Source organism: Ananas comosus, linkage group 14, assembly GCF_001540865.1.
Source record: "Ananas comosus cultivar F153 linkage group 14, ASM154086v1, whole genome shotgun sequence".
In the NCBI taxonomy this organism is placed as follows: Eukaryota; Viridiplantae; Streptophyta; class Magnoliopsida; order Poales; family Bromeliaceae; genus Ananas; species Ananas comosus.
Window position 1 is genome coordinate 1,991,373 of NC_033634.1, and position 25,356 is coordinate 2,016,728.

Sequence of the window (25,356 nt, forward strand, 5' to 3'; positions counted from 1 at the left end):
CCTCGAACAGGAGAGCACATGGGTAGCTGCTAGAGCATCTCGAGCACGCTAGCGGATCCCAAGGCTAGCCTGCCACCTTCGCTCGACTAGCCCCCTAGCCTCGCTTCGTACGTCTGTCTAGTCTGCCAATAATCGAACGCTGGGCCACCGCCGCCGCCTTTGGCTCCGCCTTCCGAGGGCGCGAAGCTGAAGCCACGGCGGCAGCGGCGACCTCCGCCGCCCCCCCACCCGCGCAGGGGCCCGCCGCCGCCGCGGCGGGAGCAGGTGTTCCAGGCTGAAAAACACCAGGAGAAGACCACCTAGAAACCTAAGAAGAATCTAAGCACGCTTTCTAAAGAAAAAGATCCCAAAACTAAAGCACTTCAAACGTAGAAAGTACAGCTTCATCATCTTTAAACTACAAAACTTCCTAGACGACCACGAACATAATCTAAACCCGTACGAGCTAGACAAATCTACATGACATATATGTTAGACAAAGAATTAAAAACCACACACGAAATACTCCAACAATACGCAACTAAGCCTACCCAGACTTAACCGCCACCTACTTAACTCTAACTAATCACTGTTCCCTGAGAACAGAGAAGCAACCTAATCAACAGTCCAGCCTGTGTTTTTCTTTTTTTCTTTTTTTAACCATTGATTAATTATGAAAACTGAAAATAACGTCTTAAAATCCACCTCTCGAAGCACTTTCTACATAAATGTAACTTTTTAAGGCAAGAAACTACACAACCCTATCACTAAGGGAGCTATATCACAACATACAACAAGCCTTACCCACACCTAACTTCTCTCATTTTCACACTAACGAATTACTGTTCACTCCGAAAAATACCTGATACCAACTCACTAATCGAAATAAACAAAACATTTAAAAAATTTTTTTAACTCAAGATTTAAGACGGCCGTGAATATCTTCTTTTGACATCCGTCTTTCAAAGGAGTTTTAGGAAGATTTTTATGACACAAAATAATATAACCCTATACGATATGAGTTAAACAATAGAACATCCTTCTTATCATTCATCTACAAGAAATGAACAAACGGCAAATGATCATGAAAGATAAAAAAATAAACGACTCCCTGATTTTCATATTTATAACTTATTTTTCGACGTAGAATAAGGACTTCTAGGAAAAGAACTCACACTATAATCTAAGATGAAAATAAATAAACAAGTACAAGTCGCAGATGAGATAAATAACAGACTGCCCGTTACAACACGATTTGTTAACCCACCTGTAGTTTATTGTACTATAAAAACTGCCTATAAAACAGTCTAACCTCTACTTTCCAAACTCTTAGCACTTGCGTAATCCATGTGTTCCCTGGTTGACAACGTTGAAGCACTCCATACACTAAGACGGAACAGAAAGGTTCTATTGTAAAAAAAGAGTAGACATTGACATCGGACTTAAAAACCAATAAGTACAACCGTTTCAGTTTATTACTAATAGTAAACTCGACATATAACATATGATAGTATGCCTTTAATTGATCAACGGAAGAAACAACGTAAAAACTTTAAGGAAGAGTTCACCTTCTAGTATTCCTCAGTTAGGAGCACAGGTAGTTATTGTAAGAAAAATAAACAACTCTATTGATCAACTCGAACATGTATACATAAAATTCAATGCTTAATCCCGTGGAGAATGACTTTAAATACTGATACTGTCTGGAAGTACTACATGGAACGAAAAAAAAACCGTATCTTACAAGTTATTCTGGCATAAGAAAAGACACTTCAAGTATGGAACGGAATACGGAGTCAAATACGAAAAACGACGCACTTGTAGATCGTACACATACATCCAAAAAACTTAAAAACACGGAGAGAGTATTTACGACGAATTTAGTGTCTTCCATTATAAAGATAAGTCATTAAAAAATAAGAAAGTCACGAAAACAATAAAAAAGATCCACCAGTAGTCTGATCTGTAAAACAAATGGAGGAAGGTTTTCTAGAACATCAATGCTTAAACCGATAAATCGATAAGAAAACTAACATTGAATGTACAAAAGGAAGACTATCCAACAACTGTAGGGACTTCTCTAAGATTTTTAATTTGTCCTTTAACTCCGACTCAAAGTTTGACTTCTGGTTTCGACCCGAGCGTTACTACACTTACATTCAATAATATACTTTCCCCTTTTTTGAAGAATCTATGAACATAGTATTATAATAACCCTATGCAGGAAACTTAAAAAATACCATACTTCCCGTAATAGGAATAATGGAGATCTACGACATATCTCAATAAGAAAATTCTACGTTTGATCAAATATAAAGAATACACATATAAACGTGAAAGAAAAGAAAGTAACACACAAACGCCATATATAAGTTAAGGATTGTAGAACAAGTAACACGAGATATCGAAGTTTCAGGTCGCGTCTTAGCGATGATACTCGTTCTGTTAGCACTAACCGCATCAGCAGGTCGTGGTAACGGGAGACGACCTCTCCTCTTCAGGACCTAAGCACTATTATCTCTCAGTGTACGACGACCAAGTTCTCTTCTTCTTTCCTCGGTTAATTTAGCCGTCCTGGTTAAACCAAGGGTCAAAAGAAGTTTTCAAAGAAGAAGAGTCCCCCATTAATCACTTATTAAATTGATACGAAAACTCCTAACTAAAATAATGACGAAGAGGTACCGGATACGTCAGTGTTTTATACGTCTTTAACAAAAACCAAACCCACCATCAAGAAAAACGAATATTTCTTCCCTGATTATATATATTATAACGACGTTTTAGTAGATAAAGGTATATACGGGGAGATTCTAGATTCAAGAGTATATCAGTATACATTGGGAACTTTCATGTCAAAGAATGTTTATACGTCAAAGAATGTCTTCATGGGAATAGAGTTCAGACCCTCCTCATGTTAAGTAACTTCGAACCAAAACCTAATCTTTAAAAAAAAGAAAAAGAAAGAAAGATTCTCTCTGCGAAAAATGTATGTACATATATTATAAAAAACGGTCTCGTATATACATTTGCGGTGATATTTTTAATCGTTCGTCTAAAGAGTAAAACGTCTATTACGAAAATATAAGAATTGACTACGAACTAGATAGAAATTTCAAGATTTTTGTACGAAAAGTATAAGACTTCGGAATAGAATAATTACTACATGAAATGAACGAGTTGTTTACAGTTCAATCTACTATGTCAACAAACATTCTACGTGACATCGTCACAACTTTCAGTTCAACTATCAAGTTACCACGAAACGTGCACTAACAATAAAATAATCTATATGTTGATCACGTAATATATATATATATATATATATATATATATATATATCTCTCTCTCTCTCTCTCTCTCTCTTGATCCGACCTTATGATAGTTATCGTGGTTCGTTAAACACGATAATCCAAAAGCCGGCAACCTAACTCTTTACACGCCAATTCTACTACACCCGGGGGATCTCAACTCACCCACCAACCAACTTATCATATTAGATTGCCTATTTATATTAGTTTCCCCAATTAGATTGCCGTCTTTTGAACTATCGTGGTTCACGAACTACGATAGCTATATATATATATATATATATATATATATATATATATATATATATATCTTAACTCGAGGATACGAAAATTTTCACGGTTCAGTAAACACGAACATTCAAAAATCGAGAACCTAATTATCTACACGCCAATCCTACTACACCCGGGAGAACCCAACTCACCCACCAACCAACTTATCACATTAGATTGGCCACTTTTACTAGTTTCGGCATCTAGATTGCCATTTTTTAAGTGTTCGTGGTTCACAAACCATGAAAATGTTCGTGGTATCGGCCTGAGATATATATATATATATATATATATATATATATCTCAGGCCGATACCACGAACATTTTCATGGTTTGTGAACCACGAACACTTAAAAAATGGCAATCTAGATGCCGAAACTAGTAAAAGTGGCCAATCTAATGTGATAAGTTGGTTGGTGGGTGAGTTGGGTTCTCCCGGGTGTAGTAGTCTCTCTCTCTCTCTCTCTCTCTCTCTCTCTCTCTCTCTCTCTCTCTCTCTCTCTCTCCCGGCGAATTAGGGAAGAAGAGAAAGGGGGAAGAGGGGGGAGACGAGAGGAGAAGCAACGAAAAGCTTTTATATGTCGGAGGGGGCGGAGGGGCATTCTCGTTATTTATCGCCGTTCGGGGGGCAAATCGACTCGGAGTAGGATAGTTTGTAACGGAGGTGAATCTATTTAGGAGGTTAGATTCGGGATTTTGAGGCGTTGGGGGTGGAGTGATTTTACCAAATTAGGGTCGCGGTTTTGGGTCGAATTACGGATGAGTGCCATTGGGGCTCTGGTGTCGGATGGGTTAGATTACATCGTGCGCACGTGGGAGGCGAGCGATCGAATCTCACCCGTTGGATCTAGGGTTTGTGATCCGATGCCAACTTGGGGTAAGTTGGGTTATTTACGGTTTGGTTCGGGACTAAACCCTAGACCTAATCGGATTACTCGTTTGTTAATTGGTTTTTATTGGTCCAATTTTTTATTTTAATTCCTTTTTTTTTCGTTAACCAAAGAGAAAAAGATGTAGAAAACTTAGGATGCTGGATTAAGGAAACGCGAATTAATTGTGGTCTTTTTATTGGGTTTTAATTGAAACTCAATTGATTTGATTTGTTTCGATACAAAAGTTTGGTGCAATTCGTTCCTCCAATTATCAAATCATGGAGCAAGAACAAGTTTTGTTCTTTTTTAAATTTTTGGAGGGGAAAAAAAAAAACTGGTTGTTTAGTCATTAGAAGCTCTCAAAAAAACACCCTTAAGGATAATTAAATCTTAGATTATTTAATTTGCAAAGAGAACTTAATCCATGTTCCTGAGTAAAACAGAGGGATAAAAAACTATATAAAAGAAGTATTTTTGGGTCTAAAGCACATTTTAGCTTTCTCCTAGAGTAAAAAGTTCCAGTGAAAAGACTTGAATGAAATGAACATAAAAGATGAAAAAAAAAAAGGAATTATTATACACATTGATCACCCCAACTTTTTGTAAATCATTTTCAGATTAAAATTAGAGACCAAGGGAGCAATCCATAGTTTCACATCCACTGTATTTTCGAAAAATTTCTTTGAAATGACAACGACTAATAGCACAAGCAATTATTGGTTCAAACTGCTACTCAATACCCACTTCCAAAATTTAGCATAAGTTCCCTCTCTTTTTAAGAACAGTGTTCAAGTTGATAGTCTTTTCCTGCAAAATCCAGAGAAATTATGGTACCTAAATTTCAGCATTTTCTACACAAATTTATAATCTTGCGCAGTGAAATCTTACTATCACAACAGCAAATAATAATAATAATAATAACCATCATAAAACTGTGACTATAATTTGTCACAAGCAGAGGAAATGTACTTGGCTTCCTATGCACACTGCAACAACTTCCGCAGAAAACAAACGGCGCATAACATCGTAGCAAATCGGTAGGGAAACTAGAGATTACACACTAAATTTTTATCATCGTACAATTTGTCCACATTGGCTAGCAATGCTTTCATACAGGTTACAATGAAATGATCTTTATTCTAGACAATTATAAAAACCTGGTCCATTTACGGTATCACTGTACTTTTTCACGGGCGATTAAATTTGGAATACGTTTGTTTGAAACCTTTCATCATATAACCTCCAGTGCCCGTACCTCTCAGTATGAAAGACCGATCGCGGGATGTAGAAGTTGGGCCTCTGTAATATATGCAAATTCTTCAAATTGGCAGAAGCTTGCTCAATCCCCCTGCTCGTCAAATTTGCACATCCAAACAAGTCCAAATACTCCAAGTCCCTGCACCCTTCTGAAATTAAAATCAGCCCACTTATTAATAATTTCGAGAATCGCAGTTCGAGGTGCTTCAATTTGGGCATGAACTTAGCGATCGTGGCAGCTTCACAATCGCCATCTTGAGGGCATGCTCGTAGGTAATCTTCGGGGACGATCCCCGCATGTTGTGAGGGGTCGAGCCAGTTCAGCAGGTTGCGCTTGAGAACTGTTAGGTTAGGGCAGTTAAGGCCGATTGATTCAATTGACTTGTACGAGACCTCGTAGCAGTTGCTGATGTCTAGTTCGGTAAGCACTCGGCAGGAGGTCGCGACCTTGATTATCGATCGATCAGTTATGCTCTGACTGCTCCTAACAGAAAGGATTCTGAGATCTGGCGACCTGCAGGCGAAGTAAATCAGAACAAGTACAAAAATAAACTAGAAAAGAAAAACTTGATACATTTTTGCATGAAGATGGGGAAAGAAAGAGCACAGACTAAAACCAGGAGAAAAGTAGCAAACGAAAAGGGGGGAAAACAGCGAAATATACTATGTGCCATTTAACAAAAGCCAAATTGATGCATGAAGATTTGGAAAAGCTCCAGATTTAGTTAGAAGATTTAAGTTACAAAGCCAAAAAAAGGGAGAAAAAGAAAAAGAAATTAGCTAAATTGACATAAAAAACTACACTTTAATCCGAAACAAGAAATGGTGACAAATACAATTTAATTTACGTATTAAAAGGCATCTATCTAAATTCTAGAACACTTCTACAAATCCTTAGCATGGCTTATTTCAATTCTTAAAGAAGCTTCTCACGCCAAATTCATAAGAACAAATTTTTCACCATCACATTCATAAATCACCATATTCTTTTATCAGCAAAAGGCAAAGGCTAAATACCAAATCACATAAATTCATACTACCACCATTTCAAAATTAAGTCGCATGTGCAGGATTAATTAATAAAGCTTCTCTCCACCTCCTCTTCTATAATGTTATACAAGTTGAAATGTTTTGGGTAATAAATAGAACTATAAATCCTTCTATTTCTATGATTAAAGCTTCCCTGTTTCTGCTAATTACTCTCAATTTCAAAGACCATGCGCATAAATGTAAACAACATGATAGTTCCTGACATTTCCAAACAGAAGCTGGATTGTAATCCAATCAAACTAAATTCTCATCCGAAAAAGGGATATAGGTCAAATAGTTAACAACCATTGTTTGTCCCAAATTCCAAACTCCAATATGCCAATTTGAGCCATTTCCAACACGAAACCCAAAAAAAATCGCACCTTTCTCCTCCAAACAGACAAATCAATACCCAAATAGATCCACCCGACAAAAACAACACGATCCGATGCGAAATTTCAGAAACGAGCAAAGAGGAAAACCCTAACCCTAGACGGAAGCGAATACCTCTCGGCGGCGAAGCTGAGGGCGTCGTCGGAGCAGTGCCGGACCCGGACCTCGCGGAGGCCCCCCGCGGCCCACTCGGCGGCGGATCGGAGCATGGCGTCGACGCGGCGCTGGAACGCGGGGGTCCACCACGCCGCGGCGTCGGAGCGCCCGGCGCCCGCGGCCTCGAACGCGGGCTCGAGGTCGAGCGCGGCGTGGAGCGACGGGTCGCGCGCCGCGTCGCGCCACGCGCGGCACGCCGCCGCCGCCCCTCGCCACCGGTCCTCGAGGCTGAGGCGGCGGAGCACGTTCACGAGGCACACCGCCGTCAGATCCGACCAATCCCGCGCCCCCGCCACTTCCGCTCCTCCTCCTCCTCCTCCTCCTCCTCCGCCGCCGCCGCCGACAACGGGTTCGTCGTCGTTCTCCATGGCGTGGTGTGGTGTGGTGTGGTGTGGTTTCGACCCCTCTCCGATCGAGCCGCGCCATACTTACGCACAACAAGGGCTTTTTTATAAAATGACCCTCCAGAAACTCAAAATTAGCATAGTGATGCTGCCAAAATTTTATTTGTAAAACTAACCCTCCTTTCGCCACGTGGGCGCCACGTCAGGATTTCTCACAAAAACGATGAATCATTTACCGTCTTTGTAATATTTATTATAAAAGCAGTGAATGGTTTACCGCCTTCAGAAGGTGGTAAACCATTCACGACTTTAGTGCAAAATCCACCTTTTCGTCCTTTCCTCCGTCTTCTCTTGTCTTATGAAGACGGTAAACGATTCACCGTCTTATCAAGAACACCATATTCTGGACGACGGTGAATGGTTCACCGTCTTATGAACACAACAAATATAACAAAGACGGTGAACGATTCACCGTCTTTTTTAGAAATTCCTGACGTGGCGCTCACGTGGCGAAAGGAGGATTAGTTTTACAAATAAAATTTTGGTAGAACTATTTTGCCAAAATCAAATTTCTGGAGGGTCATTTTATAAAAAAACCCCACAACAACGTCCCCAGTCCCCACCCTCCCGAGATCGCATTATTAATCTGAAACCGGTGCGTACGTACACCCGTACACCGATCATCTATCGACCGTGTAATCAGCTCCGTATGTCGATCTCGACCGTTAATTTGCTCTAACCAAAAATAAAAAGTCGACGGTTGGATCAAAGGTAAGCTGCATAATGTAGGGCTGATAGTGGGGCGGTGCACAGATTTACGGATGCATCGGGTGCAGGAAATAATTTTACTTTTAAAACACTTTATAATAATATAATAATAATACAACACAATAAATTCAATTTTTTTTATTTTTATTTCGAGCCTTATTAATTTTTTTAAGCCGAATAATTGACAAAATCTTGAATAAAGGGTCATAAATTTTTTCCAATTACAATCTCTCGTGGTTGCCAACTTAGCATTCCTCTTTTAAATTTGCCCACACATGTCACCCTCTCATCTCTCCCACATATTTATTTGCTTTTGTATATAATAAAAATCAAAAGAGGTTTGTAAATTCTTAATGTTCTTAAATTATAGATGTTGCGGTGCGTTAGTATATTATGTAGATTAAGAATTAAGATTACGATGAAATAAATAAAAGAAAAAAAGAATTTTAAAACGATAGATGGTGATACAAATAATATTATAATTTACAATAATATATAAATCATTTTAGAATTTTATAAATATATTAATTATTTGTATGCTTTTAAAAAATATCCTGGTATTTTTTTCTTTTATTTTAGAGAATTTCACCCCTATCTGTCGCGGTCTTAAGAGGACAAATGCTACACAACTATATTAAGGGAGTGTTTGGATTGACGAATTTATAGATTCGACGTAACTCAAGTATAGTGATATTTAAGTTTTACTGGATTGTGATTATTTTTTTGTAGTTTGTTTTGATGTATCTCGTACAGTTAGAAAGTTAAATTCAATTACTTATTTTATTTATTTTGATGTAACTTGATGCTGGTGAAATCAGTTTTTTGAGTTCTATTGTTTATTTTGATATAAGTAAATGGATTCCGTTATTTCCTGAATATAATCATAAGCTTATTCCTATAAAATTTAACCTATTAAATAATTAAATTTTTTTATTATTTAAAAATAATTATAGTTTATTATAAATAAGATAATTCTAATCTATTATTAAAGAAGTAAAATTTAGGTTTTACCATTTAATAAATTTTTAAGAAAAAATTAAGTGTGGCAGAAGTCGAGTTCGACATTTTAGAGGAAAAAGTTCAGAGTCGATAAATTGAAGGCCTAAAGTAACTTGTGTTACAATACATTTTAACTTACATTAAAATAAATAGCAAAAATAATAAAACTTGAGTTCCACCCCCACTTACATCAAAACAAACGCCCCTAATTTGGAAAAAGCCCAGGAACTTTTAAACTAAAAGGATAAACAATGCACCAAAAAAAGAAATAAAAGATAAAGAAAAAGAAAAAAAAATCAGATTATCTATGATCCAGCTCAAAAATGGTACAACAAATAATAATTATATATATATAACAATAAATTAATTAACATGTCCATGTAATCTCCCAACATTGCGAAGTCCCTACGCCCTGGCTCTCTCACAATCCTACCTCTTGTCTCGATTCTCCCTTCTCCTTCCACCTCAGGATCTCCCCCAGATTCCTATTTCAGAGACTCATTTCTCCCTTTTGATCCCCGCCCCCTCACCAGTGAGTTATTTTGTTAATTTCCTGCTTTGCTTTTTGCAGTTTTTGGGTTAAAAATTGGATTTTTTTTTTTTTTTTTATCTGGGTAACTGTTGTTGTTGTTTTTTTACTTTTGCTGATAAATGTTTTTTGGAATATCAGGTTATGTTTCACCCAATTTTATGTGGTTTTGGGTGATTAGTTTCAGTCAAATTGATATCTTTGTTTGGTTTTGAGCAGATTTGTGTTGGTTTTGATTGCTGGGACTTGTTATTTTCTTTTGAAAGAAGAGAAATTTAAGTTTCTGGGATGTTAATTTTAAGTGCATAGCAATTTGGAGTTTATAAGGAAAGGGCAAGGGAAATATATTTGTTTTAGTGTGGTTAGATATTCCCTGTTGTTTGTGATTGGATAAATCATGTTGGCTTTTCATCTGAAGCTGCCAATCTAATATCACTATGATGAGATTAAAAGTTTCAAGTGATTTTAGTGGGTTTGGTTTTGGTTTGATGTATTGTTCTAGGCCTATACATGAACTCTGAATAAAATTGTTGTAGATATTGCAGTCGTAACTCAACTCGCTTGTACTGTATATTTGTTTCTCGGATTTGGGCTTGTTTTCCTGAACACCCATACCAAGCTGAATCGACTTTTTCGGTTTTTGTTTTCTCTTTTTAAATCTGAAACCATGCTGGTTATTTTGATTGAACTCGGTCTAAACCGAATCAGCAGATGTGGTTTGGTTCAAGTTACCATTTACAGGTTTCTCCACATGACTGATTTTATCTTTCTGCAGGCTGTGGTCTTTGTAATTCACGTGACCGAAAGGATTATCCATGTTTGCTTGTAGTTTGGTGATTACTCTTTTGAGATCTAAAACCCAGGTTTGAAAATTATTTGATTGCTAGGAACTGGTGATCTGGTTTATTTTTTGTTGAAGTATTTCGGTGTGATTAGAAAAAGCATGCCGCATAATCTTTGCCTTTTCTTCTTTGTTTCCTTATCCAATGTTTTGTATTTAACTCCTTAAAATAATGTAGTCTTCTTTCCTCATTTGAGTTAGGAGATTTTGGATTTTTCTGTTTGTTCCACACATTATCGGAAGAGTATTTCCCTCCAGTTCGCTGGCACTTTTCCCGTCACATAAAGCTTTGCTAGACTTTGTGATAACAGAAAAAAAAAAAGATTTCCTCTTCTTATATAAAGCTTACTATTTCAGGTGAAGCTGACAGAAAATGGGGATATATCTTAGCACTCCAAATACTGAGAAATTTTCTGAAGATGGTGAAAATGACAGGCTAAAGTATGGTCTCTCATCCATGCAAGGATGGCGTGCAACCATGGAAGATGCTGTGAGTATAATTCTCTGCATAAAATGCATTTGCATGATTCTCGTTGATTTTAACACTTCTGAATGGAACTGCTGCTGATGTTTCGATTATGACCGTCACTTCTAATCTGCTTTCCATTGCTGAATGCTGGGAGGTTCAAAGGGTACTATACTTACTGTTGGTGTTTGGTATTAGGGGAGTGCTAAATTAAAATCCCCTAGCATCTTCTCTCCGTAGTATAAGCAAAAACTCTGATTAGAGTTTCTGCTTTTGGAGCTCAGAATCTCATTTCAATTTCCCACTATAGCTAGAAATCTAAACTTTTCTATTTACTCAGCGCCACGCTAAAAGTGGCTACATCTGAAAGCAAAACTAGAAGCAAGACCAAATGGACAATTAGACTAGCTCGGCTGGAGCAAGGCATAATTGTGATCTTTTGTTGTCACCGTTGCCTTTCATTCCTTTATAACTGATGATTCTTTTAGGGCTCCAAATTCAATGGTTGCAACTAATAATTGTTTGTTATTTGTTTTATGTTCAGTTATCTGAGGCAATTAATTGCATGCGAGTCTAAGTTGATTTATATATTGTTCAATTACTGAATCTCTTTGGTTACTCTGTGCTTGATTTATTTGCAGCATACCGCATTGCTAGATCTTGATGAGCACACATCGTTCTTTGGTGTTTATGATGGCCATGGAGGTAAACTTCATTTTCAACGTCTTTTTTGCCTATTAACAGCAATAGTTTTCCCCTCTTTTCTTTAAAATTTATGCTTATTTAGAGGCAAGTAGAAGGTCATAGTTCTTTCTGTTAATTATGGCAACTAATATTTTTTCCATTATTAATGCGCTTGTTCCACGTCGACACTAAGATATCTTTTCCTATAAATAGATGCTCAAATAGATTATACTAGAACTGTATTACTTTTCTGAGCTCGCTAAAGTATGTAATCTTCACATCGGGAAATTGATCTTCCCATTAAGTCTTCATTTCTGGCTTTTTACACACGCAAGACATGAAATATTCTTCGCTATATATTTTTCTGTTTTCTGATATATGTTATTGCTGCATTTGTATTCATGCTACTTGCTTCGGGTTAATGCTCCATTATATACAGGGAAAGTAGTTGCCAAGTTTTGCGCGAAGTACCTACACACGCAGGTTCTCAAGAATGAGGCCTATGCAGCTGGCGATTTAGGCACCTCTCTTCAGAAAGCTTTTCTGAGGTACCTAATGTATCGTCTTGCTATTGGAAGATGTATAAATTAGATTTGAAGAGCTCTAGATTAGGTCGAAGCTGCTAGACTCCGACCTTGTAAATATCTATACTATCTATATCTATATCTATACTATTATATTAATTCCCAATAAAATGTGCCAAGTGGCGATATTTTCTTCACTTGAGTTGTTTGGGTTATGAGCTCATCCTTTCTATTCCCTCACTGTACACTTCCCTCATCTCTTCACATACTCTCATCTTTTTCCAAAACGTACACCCCTTCACATTTCTTCATATTTTTTCAAAACGTATACTCTCTCATCTCCCCACCCTTCATACTTTTTTAAAACGTACACCCTTTCATCTCTTCACCCTTTATACTTTTCAAAATGTACACCCTCTCATCTCCCCGCCCTTCATACTTTTCAAAACGTACACCCTCTCATCTCCCAACCCTTCATACTTTTTTAAAATCTTATACTTTTTCAAAACGTACACTCTGAATTTGAAAGTATAGATTTCTACATAACATTATATTTTTTCAAAACTTTCATAGCATTATAGTGTAGATTTCTACATTAAACTTTTTGTTTTCTTCTTCTTCTTCTTCATCCTCTCTCTCCCCCCATTAATGGAGGAGTTGGTGATAGTGTAATTTTTCGTGGACGTGGTATAGGTTGCTAGAGCATTCGCTGTTATGCTAAGAAGCTTCGCTATGATCCTTTACGTTGCCCCTCGCAACGGCCTCCTCTCCGTGGGTTGTGATTGCAGCGCTCGCTTCCCAACTTCTTCTCAAACCTTCTCCTTTGTCGCCTTTGACGTCCAATTCGACTCCTTTATCATCAACATTTTAAAATCCTCTCTTTATCTTCCTATGATTTTTTTTCTTTTTAATCAAATCCTTCTAATATGAGATTCATTTTTTTGGATTTAGGAAGAGATCTGCAAAGCTATCATTTGTTTGGATATTGCGATATCGGGATTGTTTACCACGCACGCCAGCTGTTCGATGCATTATCTTTGAGAATTAAAATAGCATTTACAGGTTTCAAATTAATATCAATAATTTTTAAATACTTATTTTTACAATTTTGATTTGATTTAGTGTAGAGAAAAAGCATGTGACGATGAATCAAAGAGCTATGAATTCGAAGGCTTCTTTTAGATGGGATTTTATATTTCAATGAATATAAAAAATATTATTTTTTACTATTTCTTTCCTACCAATTTTATTTTATTTTAATTGCGTTTTTTTTTTTGAAATTTGGTTTTCATGCAGAAAAAAGGAAACCGAAGTCCATTATAATTCGTCAAATAACGAAACCAACCTTAATGAAATCAGCTCCAGATTTTTTTTCTTTCTCTTTTATTCTTGCATTAAATTATTTTTTTTAATTTCTATCTATACAACAATTTTTATTCTCCTATAGTTCTTTCTTTTCGTTTTCTTTCTTTGTTCTCCACTGAATTATATTCTCATTCTAATTTCTTTTAATATATTTTTTATATTACTAACCAATCATTTTTTTTTATTTTATTGTATTTAATTTGTAAATTTTTATTATAATTTCTATCCGCGTCGCGCGGGTTTCTAAACTAGTATTATTATTATTCTTCTTTTCAGAATGGACGAAATGATGCAAGGGCAAAGAGGATGGAGGGAACTAGCTGCATTAGGAGATAAAATTAATAAGTTTACCGGCATGATTGAAGGACTAATTTGGTCTCCAAAGGGCGGGGACAACCATGATAATGAAGATGATTGGGCTTTTGAGGAGGTATTGATAATTTTGGCAAATTCGGAAGTTGTGCACGGATTTTTCTGATTTTTGATATGGCTTGCATTTGCAATTGGAATTTATATAATATCAATGCTCAAAATGTCACAGCTTATAGTTCATTTTGTTAACTTGTAACTAAGGAGTGCTTATAATTTAAGTGCATTGGTGCATTATTGAATATTCGTTAATTCTCGTTTCTTATTTCTTTGCATTTTAACGTTAATGAAGGTGACACCTTTAGTCTTATTAGCGACATTTTGTGACCAGGGACCCCACTCTGATTTTTCCGGGCCCACATCTGGATCCACTGCTTGCGTGGCGATCATAAGAAACAACCAACTTGTTGTTGCAAATGCTGGTGATTCTCGCTGTGTTATCTCGAGGAAGGGTCAGGTGTGTTTCTCAAGCAAAAATTTCTAGTCAACAAGCATTTAACAAGCAAAAAGTTTTAAGCTTTTGCTATAGCAGGAAGCTAAAACGAGCTTTCGGACCACCCCAAGCGCAGAAGCTCAATTCGATGCTTCTGCTTATGCTATAGCAAGAAGCTGTCGAGGATCAGAGTTGATTTGGTTAAAAAGCTGCCAGTGCTTTCTTTGAAAAGATTACTCTACAAAAGCCCCACCTATGTGAACAAGTTTGTGAATATCATCGGCGACACACGAGAATGTGATTTTTCTTTCTTTTTTTCTTTCAATTTTTCCCCTCATATACTAGGCGTACAATTTGTCCAAAGATCACAAGCCAGAGCTTGAGGCCGAGAGAGAAAGGATACTAAAAGCTGGGGGGTTCATCCATGCAGGACGAGTCAATGGAAGCTTAAACCTGTCAAGAGCAATTGGTACTACTAACGACCGTTGAGAGAGAAAAAAAAAAATTCATGCGGCATTTGTATTAGTGTGATTTTCATGCCTAAATAAGCTGTGATTTCTTTAGGCGATATGGAGTTCAAGCAGAACAAGATTTTTCCTCCTGAGAAGCAAGTCATCACCGCCAATCCCGACATAAACACTGTAAGTTCTGCAACTTAAATTTGCTTGATTTGCAACTTATTAATGGTATATTTCACTGGGGTTTCTCAACCTTTCAATACTGTTTCAGTTTGGCCCCAAATTTGGGTCCTTAAACTTTTCGTTTGCTGTAATCCTTAGTCTTTCAGCTCAAGTGGTTTATATCCTACTATCTGATAAAAGTGCTCTAACCCTTAGGTATATATTTTGTGTTAGGTGGAGCTATGTGATGATGACGAGTTTATCGTTCTAGCATGTGACGGCATATGGTACGTACTACGTACGCCTTCAATGCCGCATCCCCATTTCACTGGTGTACTTCTATTGTTTCCCTGCAGATCGCCGCGGATGTTTTTCTCTATATTGACGAGAGTTTGAAAAGAAAACTTAATATTAGCTTTCAAATTATCCAGCAAACTAATATGGGGCCGGGCTAGTCCGTGGATGCAACCGGAGAATTAATTGTAGTTGCTTGCAACCTGATGTATCTAAATGTTTTTCTCGTTGAAATATCTGTCGAGATTTAATGGTCTTTTTCTGAATGACTGGCAGGGATTGCATGTCGAGCCAGCAGCTGGTGGATTTTATCCACGAACAAATGAACACAGTAAGTAAAATACCTTTCTTGAGAACTTCGAAAAATATTTTTGTTATGTGTCAACTTAAAAAGACTTTATATGCCATGACAAAATCATCTAATTTAGTTTCATCCATACCACTTGAAAATTGCAGTTTATTAGAACTCATCCATTTCATGGGGGGAGTTGGGTTTGCACTATCTTATGCACACTATCTGTTCCGATAATGTAGGAGAGCCGACTCTCCGCCATTTGCGAGAAAGTACTCGATAGGTGTCTGGCACCGACGACAATGGGCGGGGAGGGATGCGACAACATGACGATGATTTTGGTGCAGCTCAAAAAGGCTAGTAGCTCGGGCACCGCATCTGCATCGGCATCTGCTGCAGAACAATCAACGCAAACTGAATCTCGCGAGTAAGTTCGAACTCTTTTGCAGATTAAAGATTGATCCAGTAGTCCTATTTCCCCCAGTAAATTAACTTACCTACTTCATTAATTTCCTAAGCATTTTCGTTTTTGAGCAGTGATGAGCAAGAGAATACTAATGGCTCTTTAAATGAACACCCCAAAGTTTGAAGCTGCTGAAGATGAACAAGGAAGCTGGTAGAAATTAAACTGTATAGAATTAAACAAACTTTTTTAGCATGCAATGTGTAATCCACTGCAGTTGTATTCTTATGCTTGTATGGAGAGCTAGGCTCCTATGCATTCGAAAGTATAGAATCAAAAGTATAGAAGTCTTCGTGCTTAAAAGTTGTTTTCGATGATGGGACATCGGATTCGACGATCGGCTTCGTTAGGAATGAATCTACGCTATTAGAATTGTTTGGAGATCAAATTATATATTTTTTTTTACTTTGTTTGCCTGGTGAACGAGTAGCCTCAAAATGAACGGCTGAAAATAAAAATCTAATAAAAAAAGTGCTAAAAGACTCACATTTCAAATCGGCAATATTGATTTTCCTCTTAATACTAAGTAGAATTTTTTATTAAAATTTTATGTAATTTGAATTGTTCTATACCGTTGAACTTACAAACATGCCACATCGGCTATTAAAATAGTCATGATCACTTGATAAATGATGTTAAAAAGTTATAAAATTTGGTTTCTAAATTGTTCTAATAACATAAATTATTTCTAATGGAGCCGATCGTCAAATCAGCGATCATCTAAAATAATTTACAAGTATGAAAGTTTTCATACTTTCGAAAGTGCAGGAGACGTACTCCTTGTATGAAAATTTAATGCATTTTCTTAGATTCTTTAATGTGTTAAAAAAAATGCATTTGTTTTGTTTTGTTTTTTTTTTTTTTAAAGCTCCCTAGGTTGAATCTTTTTTTTCCCTTCATATTTTCTCCCAATGTTTTGATATCTTGGTGAACTCGGACAAAATTATTTTCATATTACACCTTGCACAAAGGCTAAGCTGCAATTACATCCCTCAAGCAAGCATTAATGCAAGCTTATTAAATAATCAAAGTACTTAAATTAGAATTTTGTAATAATAATACTCACTTTTGTATTTTTTACAGCAAATTTTAGTACAGGAGAATATGATTAGAAGTTTATTACGGCATAATATACACAACTCCTTTATTTTTTTCTTAAAAAATAAAATAAATTATGTTATAGGCATAATACAATAAAGAAAAAAAATTGACTATTGGAGAAAAAAAAAATTATAGAATATAATTTCTCAATAACTTTTTTTTCTTACAAAATTAATGATGAAGACCGGGCTCTAACCCAAGTTTAAAGAGTTATTAATTAAAATATAATCTAGTGAGAAAATCCAAAGTATTTTCCTAATTAAAATTATTTTTTTTCCCCTTAACTTTTCATAATTCAAGCCACGTGACGCATTTTTTCTTGGGCTTTTTTTGCATTTAGACCCCTAACAAATTTTTATTTTAAAAGTAGCCCTGTCAAAATTTAATTTGCAAAAATGGCCCTGGGCCTGCCACGCATGCGCCACGTCAGCGCCACGCGGGCAGGGCTGGGCCCATGTGTTAAGTTGAACACGAACACGGTGAATGGTTCACCGTATTTAGTACGTATTTTTTTACACATATATTGAAAAGTGGAATAAGGAGTAGGGATGTCAATAGGTATGGATATACGAAATATTATCCGAATCCAAATCCGAATAAATTATATATATACGTAATTTATTTTTATTTATTTATACAATATATAAAATATTTAATAATTTTTATTCCTTAGATCTTCATCCAACCCAGCGGATTTTAAAAATCCATACCGTTGGATGAAGATTTAAAGAATAAAAATTATTAAATATTTTATATATTGTATAAATAAACAAAAATAAATTACATATATATATATAATTTATTCGGGTTTGGATTCGGATAATATTTCGGGTATCCATACCTATTGACATCCCTACTCCTTATTCCACTTTTCAATATACAAAAAATACGTAAGAAACACGGTAAACCATTCACCGTGTTTAGACACGGTGAATGATTCACCGTGTTCAACTTAATACCCTGGCCCCAGCCCTGCCCACGTGGCGCTGACGTGGCGCCTACGTGGCAGGGACAGGGTCATTTTTGCAATTTTAATTTTGATAGGGCTATTTTTAAAATAAAAATTGCTCAGGGGGCTATTTGCAAAAAAAGCCCTTTTTTTCTTTTTCCCGAAATTAAAAGCAAAATCTACCGAAAAAAATCGTTAGATTCGAAATTCTGAAACATGTCGGAAATGTGTACTATTTCCCGAATTACCAAAAATATAAGAGAAATATAATCGTACAATTTTACATTTCGCCCCTTCTATTTCTCCTTCATTTCCCAAAAAGGACAAGGTCTCGAGATGCTCCATCGTCCCCCCCACACTTCTAAAATCCCCCGTCCCCAACCTCCTCTCTCTCTACGCCCCTCTCCGCCCCGCAAAACCCTAACCCGAAACCTTGATCGATCGCGATCCATGGAGTTTCGGTTCCGATCCGAAGAGGAGCGGCTCTCCTCCCTCACTGAAGTCCCTCCTCCTCCTCCTCCGTCCTCGTCGTCCCCTTCTTTCTCCTCCTTCGCCTCCTACTTCACCCGCCAAGCAATGCGAGGTAAAAAGATCGGACCTCCCCCCTTTCTTCGCCGTAGGATTTGGATTAGGGTTTGTTGATGCTAGCGTGGTGGATCGCAGCGGGTCTGATCGGCTTCCGCGGCGGCCCGATGCAGCCGATGACGGCGATGGAGGCGCTGGAGCGGGAGATCCGGAAGGAGAGGATTCGGGAGGAGATTTTGAGGGAGGAGGCGGAGAGGAGGATTCTCGAGGCGGAGGTGAGGAGGGAGCTGGAGATGGAGCGGATGTTCGGGGTGCGGCGGACGATGCCTCCGCCGGAGGAGAGGATGGAGCCTTTCCCGGCGCCGTTCGGTCCCGATGCTAGGGTTAGGTTTAGGGATGCGTTAGAGTTTCGGTCCACGGGTCGGTGCTCGGAGGATCGGTCCGATCCAAAAAAGCTCTGTTTGGAGGCTCCTCAGAGGACTAGGGAAGAAAAGGAGTCACCTTTGGCTACGAAGAAGCTCGAGTTGCAGATCATCGAGTCTCCGGAGTCGTCTGAGGTTCTTCCCTGGTCTCCTGATCTCTCATCTTTCTCCTCATTCCTTGGCTCAATTATAGAAAACATTCATGCACTTTCAATCCTATCTCACTTACCCTGCTACTCAAATTGCTTCAGTTTCAACCTTACATTTTAATCTTGTCTCAAATCTCAATAACAGTTTGCGATATGTAACCCTCGTTATCTGTCAACTAATCCCTGTGAATTTTTTAGCTATCTAATTTTTCTTTTAACATATTTGAGATGGGGATCAAGTGCATGCTTCAAATTGAAGCAATTAAAAAAGCAGTTGAGATAAGATGAAAGTGCATAATGTATTGTTAATGCCATGATTTAGTGACTTGAGTGCCTTTAAACCTAAGATTCATATCGTGGTTCGCGCATGATGGAGCATAATGATATGATGGTCTTAAAGTTTGCTCCGTGCCAGAATCTGTTTGAGTTCTTTTTGTTGCACATGCATGTAAGTCTCTTCACTCTGCTGGTTTTTTTTTTTAAAAAAAAAAGATTCCCTAGCTTCAGTGTGCTGAGTGGTGCAAGAATTATTGCAGAAGTTCCCTAGAAAACTCTTATTGGCGGCAGGTTCTTACATGCAGAAAAATGGAGAGTTATGTCAAGTATATTTTTTTAGTAGCCACTTCTGTTATGGAATGGTTTTTGTAAAATTGTGCGCCATTATGTTCCCAATTCTTCAAAGGTGGTTCTATTTTACTTATCTCCATTGGATGTTTAATTTCTTTAATTTTAGAGGAACACTATTGACATAAATTGATAAGAAAGTCATTATCTATTTGTTTGCTTCAAGCTACTTATCTGTCCCTTCTTCAGCGCTCTCTTTGTTCTTCTTTATGCCTTAAGTGTGAATTGCTCTTGCAATTAGGGCAAAAGGGGAAGTAGCAAAGAGGGCGATGAAAGGTAGAAAGATAAATAGATTAAAACTAACGAATATTTGATGACTTTTTGTATTGGTTTATTTTGACGGTGTTCTTCTGATCTTTTTTGGGACCTTAAGCTTGAGATGTTAGCTCAGATGAAGCTAATTTCTTGGAATTGCCTTTCAAGAATTGTCGACATGCTGGAAGTTCTGTTTTGCAAATGTGTAAAAGAAGGGGTTGTTGGCAAAAGGCCAAAAACTATGAGACATATCGCCTCTGTTTCGTCTTCATGACAAAGTTTAGATAATGTTTTCTTGGGAACTTTCTTTAATAATGTTATGCCATTTGAGTGTAAGGGTAATTTTGAGTGTAAGGGTAATTTGTGCTCCCCCCTAAAGAAACATGGGTTTAAACATGCTGTCTATTCTTCACATATACCGATAACTTAACAAAATGTATCTGCATGCGAAATATAGCCTAAAGGTTCTGAAGGACTTCCTAAAAGTTTTTATTTTTTTGATTTTTTTATCCCTGAGACTTGGGAATGTTGGGTTAGGGGTGAGTTGGTATCTTATTCAATACCCCTCAGTATACACTATGCAGACCTGAACAAAATAGTTTGCTGTTTGGATTCCTTGAGACCAATTGATGCTGTTTGAATATCACAGATGCAATAAAGAACCAAAGAAATAGAACTTCACATTAAATATGAATTGCCAAAGGGAATTAAAGCAATTAAAAGAGGGAAAACTTTCGAGATCTGAACCAAACTAAAGCAAATTGGAGCCTTTAGTAATCATCATGAATCACTGAAAAGAAAATTCTTACGTTCCACAATTAGAAGCTATTGAAACATATCTAACAATAGTACCAATTATCAATTCTGGAATTTCTGGACGGCACAAATTACTTGGACTTCTATTTACTCCCGCTAGCAGTTTGAAGAAGAAAAGGTGGCCCTGCAGCAACTGAGATAAGGCGAAGAAGCGCAGAGCAGTAGCAGGCACATAAGAGAGAAATTTAGGTGCCATCCTTGATTTTCGTATTTGCATCCTTGTTTTTAGTTCAATTGCAGGAATAATGAATTTATTGCTTACACTGCTGAAATTTGGAGTTACGGTGGGCCGCAGAAGAATTTCACCTAGATCACCCTGGCAGCAGTTGTTCCCTGCAACTGCATCTTTTGTCCGAATCCAATGTTTGAGAAGCTTTAATGTTAAGCTGAAATGCTATTGAAGGCACCACGGCCGGTGGAAGAATTCCACCTAGGTATGTGCAGGAAATATCTTGCACCAAACGATGTGACAGCCGATGGATAAAGAAAGGGGAAAAAAGATAAAGAAATAGCAGCTAGTAGTGAGATCCAACCATCGTTTATATGCTATAGCACATGCTGCACATCTTCAGCAAGCATTCTCTCTTTATGCCTATTTACGGATTAAATGATTTGCACAGAGAGATTGAAATTGCGAAGGAGCAATATTCATGAGGATTATGCTCGACCAGATGATAGGAAGTGGCTTGCCCCAGATGAGAACCAAACATTCTCAAATTTATAATTTCATGTGAGCTGGAGGATCATAAGCCTCTAAGTTGACATGAAGCAGGTTGTGTAGCTTATTTCTGCCTCCAAGGTAAAAGGTGTGTAGCTCCGTAGTAGAAGCAAGAGTAGAAGCTCCAAATTTGATCATTTGAGTTTGGGGCTTAAAAGCTTATTTCGGTTTCCCATCATGGCAGAAGCACCAGATGTTATGTTTGCTAATGCCTGGAAGTTGCTTTTTTGAGTAGAGAAGCTTCTCTAGAGGCCTAGTCAAATAGGCCCTAAGGGCTTATTTCTCTGAGCTTTTAAAAGAGCTTCTTAATTTGAGAGGTGCAATTATGCCGACATAAATCTTGGAGCTTCTGGTCATAGTGCGGGAGCCGAAGTGGGATTTTGACCCAAAAGCAAGAGCTCTAATTTGATGGTTCTTCTTGTAGCTTTTACTTGGAAAGTTCTTTGGGAGACTTTGATAGACCACGGTTAAGGCTGCATGAAAAGCCAACTACATAGAAGCTATGACGTACCCAAACGGGCCCTTGATAAGTATTCAAAATGGCACCCCTTTTGCTTAACTTCTTGGACAAGACTTGAGAAAGAGCTGGATGGCCAAAATGTTTAGTGTTTTTAGTTTGACGTTCTTGCCGACATTGTCTAGCTTAGACTTGACTAGAGTCAAACCGAATTTGATTTTGATGCACCTAAGTTGAATTGCATGCAGTTTAATTTCAATTATGTGCCATTTTGTGCTAAATATTGTGGGCTTGGGATTGGCCCAAGTTTCATTGCACGTTGTAAAATGATGATTTCATTTGATTTTTGTTTTCGCTTATTGCTAATACAACACGTGATCCGTGAAGAGAAACAACTGCCCTTGCATCAATCTCTCGCAGGTCCCACCGCAAAATAGCAAGCTTTCAGGAACCAAAAGGAAAGCAGAACTAGATTCTGAAGTGAGCAAAAAGCTCCAGAAGCAGCCGATCAAGAAAGATTGGAGCTGTGCTATCTGCGAGGTTTGTGTGACCAGTGAGAGCGCTTTGAATGAGCACCTCCAAGGGAAGAAGCACAAGGCAAAGCTCGTGCTCTCTGGTGCTGTGAAGAAGTTCAACAACAATGACAAGAGCATCTTGAAAAAACCGAAAGCAGAAGTATTGGCCAAGGCCGAAGGCTCCTCAGCTGCCGAAGGAGAGAAGAAGATAAGTATGCAGGTCGACGGGAAGATGTACACAGTTCTACAGAAGAAGGATTGTCTATGGTGCGAGAAATGCAAAGTGAAGTGCCTTAGTTCCATTAATATGGCCGTTCACCTTGGAGGGAAGAAGCATAACTCGTCGACCGAGAATTTAAATAAAGCCCAAGCTCGAAAGCTGGCGAGAGCTGCCACAAAAGTTAAATCTAAAGAGAATGCTGAAAAACCAATAAAAGAGGATGCAAAGGAAAATGGTGCGGAGGAGGATAAAGAAACTGCAGAAGAGGGAGGAGAACAAGCAAAGTGAGGGTAAATTATTGCCTGAATCTGGTCCACCACGTCAACCGTAGGTCGCCTAGTGCTCCGCCGTCTTACTCAATTTCACTTTCATTACCTACCATTCTTGAAGGAAAAAAATCTTCGAATCTGGAAAATGTTCTGGAGTAGGACGTAAGGCAGATTCACCGGAGGTCCATGGCTGACGTGGTGAACCGGGTTCGGCAAATAATTTCTCCTGAATGAGGTTTTATCTGGAGTTTAGGATGAATACATGGCTCTCCTCCTAATTGAAGGCATTAACAATTGTAATGTTGTTGTAGTAGTAGTAGCAGTAGGGGGAAGTGGTGCTAGCTAGAGGAGTGAATATGAACAAAGTATTCAGAGGGGAGAGCATTAGCGGCATTTGGTTTCATTGAATAGGTTGGCTGCTAGCAACGGGTGATCCGCATGATGAATGACCTGCACTTTATTGTAATTTTCGGTCCTTGTGTTGGTTAATGTTGGTTGATCTTTCTATGAATGAGTATTCCTGAGGCGAGGACACTAGTAGCATTCGATTTCATCAAATAGGTTAGGTGTTAGTAATGGGTGATCTGTATGATGAATGACTTGTACCTTTTTCTCGTAATCTTCGGTCCTTGTGTTGGTTAATGTTGGTTGATCTTCTTGTGCCCTTTTTCTGTGTTACTTTTCCTCATTCCATGCTTCTGCATAGGCTGTTATATTCATTCTCTAAGTTAGGTTGATGTATGATGGTAAGAATATGGTGTGTAGCATTGTTTTTTTTCCCTTTTTTTTTTTTTTTGAAATCTAATGTCTGATATCATCTAATTGTTAATTTTGATATATATTTTGATATTTTCTTAGTTAGGTGGCTTTGATGTCTACATATGTTCCACTCTATATAAGATTATGGCTACTGGGTGTAGCAAATAAGTCTCCTAGAAAAACAAAATGTTACATAATAAAGAGTGCATATATACATATATTTTTGATCATTTCTTTTTACTGGAAATTGTTTGATTAGTTTTGTGTCAGATATTGCAGTGTCAAGTTCATTGCATTAAGTCATTGCAATGGAGATACATAAAAGCATTTATCAATGTAATTTTGATAAAGCTCATCTTTTTAGGGTTGTTGTGATGTAATCATTCTAAATAAATGCAGGATATGAAGTCACAAGTAGGGGTGGAATCGAGCCGAGCTCGAGCGAGCTTACATCGCTCAAATTCGGCTTGAAATTAATTTCGAGCCTAAATTTAAGCTCAAACTTGGATTGAAATTAATTCGAGCCGAGCTCGAGCGAGCCTAATTTAAGTCGAGCGAGCTCGAGCGCCTAAACGAGCCGCTTGAAATTCTCAACATTATACGATCAATAGTTTAATTTGTATAGAACATTATCTATAATTTGATACAAAAATATGTCTAATAGTTCAAAGTACAAATAATTATATGAAATATAGTATTATAATATGAAAAAAAATAATTTATAGTTGAATATCTAATTTTTTCAGTCACACATGTTTTTTCTTCGGCCTTCATTCTCCAATATTATTCATTTTCATTTATGCAGTCAAAAATAAATAAATTATATAGATAAATATTGATTAAACTATCCATCATATATAACTAAAATTAAAATTTTATATGAATAATAATTTTTTACTTAAATATTCTGTATATTTTCTCAAGCATACAATTAATAGCAAGGTAGGCAACGGCGGGCAATATGATGTTACTTGGTAACTTATAGGGCTTCCTGGCTTGGCCATTAGGGTGAGAACGAAAAAAAAGAAAGAGAAAACATATTGAATTTAGAGCTTGTGAAAGAAAGAAAGAAAGAAAGAAAGAAAATAATATAATTTAGTAAAAATTTTGCTCTTATTATTTGTCTATTGGTTTGTTTTCATGGGCCAACAACATTGGCCGATTTTAACTAAACTCGATTATTCACTCAGCCTATATATAATTAAAATATATTATATTTATATTTTTTATATATATATATATATGAAGAGAGAGAGTAGAACTACTATGCTATCGAAAATATAGAGGATTTAATGTTTTTGAATTTTTGACTCTTTGATTAA

General features: G+C 37.3%; 3 protein-coding genes across 6 annotated transcripts; 2 read left to right on the top strand and 1 right to left on the bottom strand.

Moving 5' to 3' along the window:
• Positions 5,331-7,655, bottom strand: LOC109720251 (F-box protein SKIP1). The gene is made up of 2 exons (XM_020247233.1): positions 7,223-7,655; positions 5,331-6,200 (listed from the first exon to the last, which is right to left on the bottom strand). Exons 1-2 carry the CDS (start codon positions 7,630-7,632, stop codon positions 5,627-5,629), a joined length of 984 nt encoding a protein of 327 aa, XP_020102822.1. The 5' UTR covers positions 7,633-7,655; the 3' UTR covers positions 5,331-5,626.
• LOC109720630 (probable protein phosphatase 2C 60) lies at positions 9,652-16,660 on the top strand. Of its 4 annotated transcripts, XM_020247868.1 has the most exons (13): positions 9,668-9,907; positions 10,680-10,767; positions 11,103-11,235; positions 11,853-11,916; positions 12,335-12,443; positions 14,061-14,214; positions 14,485-14,610; positions 14,932-15,055; positions 15,151-15,227; positions 15,441-15,493; positions 15,777-15,831; positions 16,035-16,219; positions 16,330-16,660. In XM_020247868.1, exons 3-13 carry the CDS (start codon positions 11,119-11,121, stop codon positions 16,379-16,381), a joined length of 1,116 nt encoding a protein of 371 aa, XP_020103457.1. In that variant the 5' UTR covers positions 9,668-9,907; positions 10,680-10,767; positions 11,103-11,118; the 3' UTR covers positions 16,382-16,660. The 4 variants fall into 4 exon arrangements, 3 of the variants coding, with proteins under 3 accessions (XP_020103458.1, XP_020103457.1, XP_020103456.1); XM_020247867.1 differs by lacking the exon at positions 10,680-10,767 and having other exon boundaries at positions 9,669-9,907; XM_020247869.1 differs by lacking the exons at positions 10,680-10,767; positions 16,330-16,660 and having other exon boundaries at positions 9,652-9,907; positions 15,957-16,099.
• On the top strand, positions 18,629-23,939 carry LOC109720192. The gene is made up of 3 exons (XM_020247110.1): positions 18,629-18,888; positions 18,969-19,387; positions 22,692-23,939. The coding sequence occupies exons 1-3, from the start codon at positions 18,642-18,644 to the stop codon at positions 23,292-23,294; spliced, it is 1,269 nt and encodes a 422-aa protein (XP_020102699.1). The 5' UTR covers positions 18,629-18,641; the 3' UTR covers positions 23,295-23,939.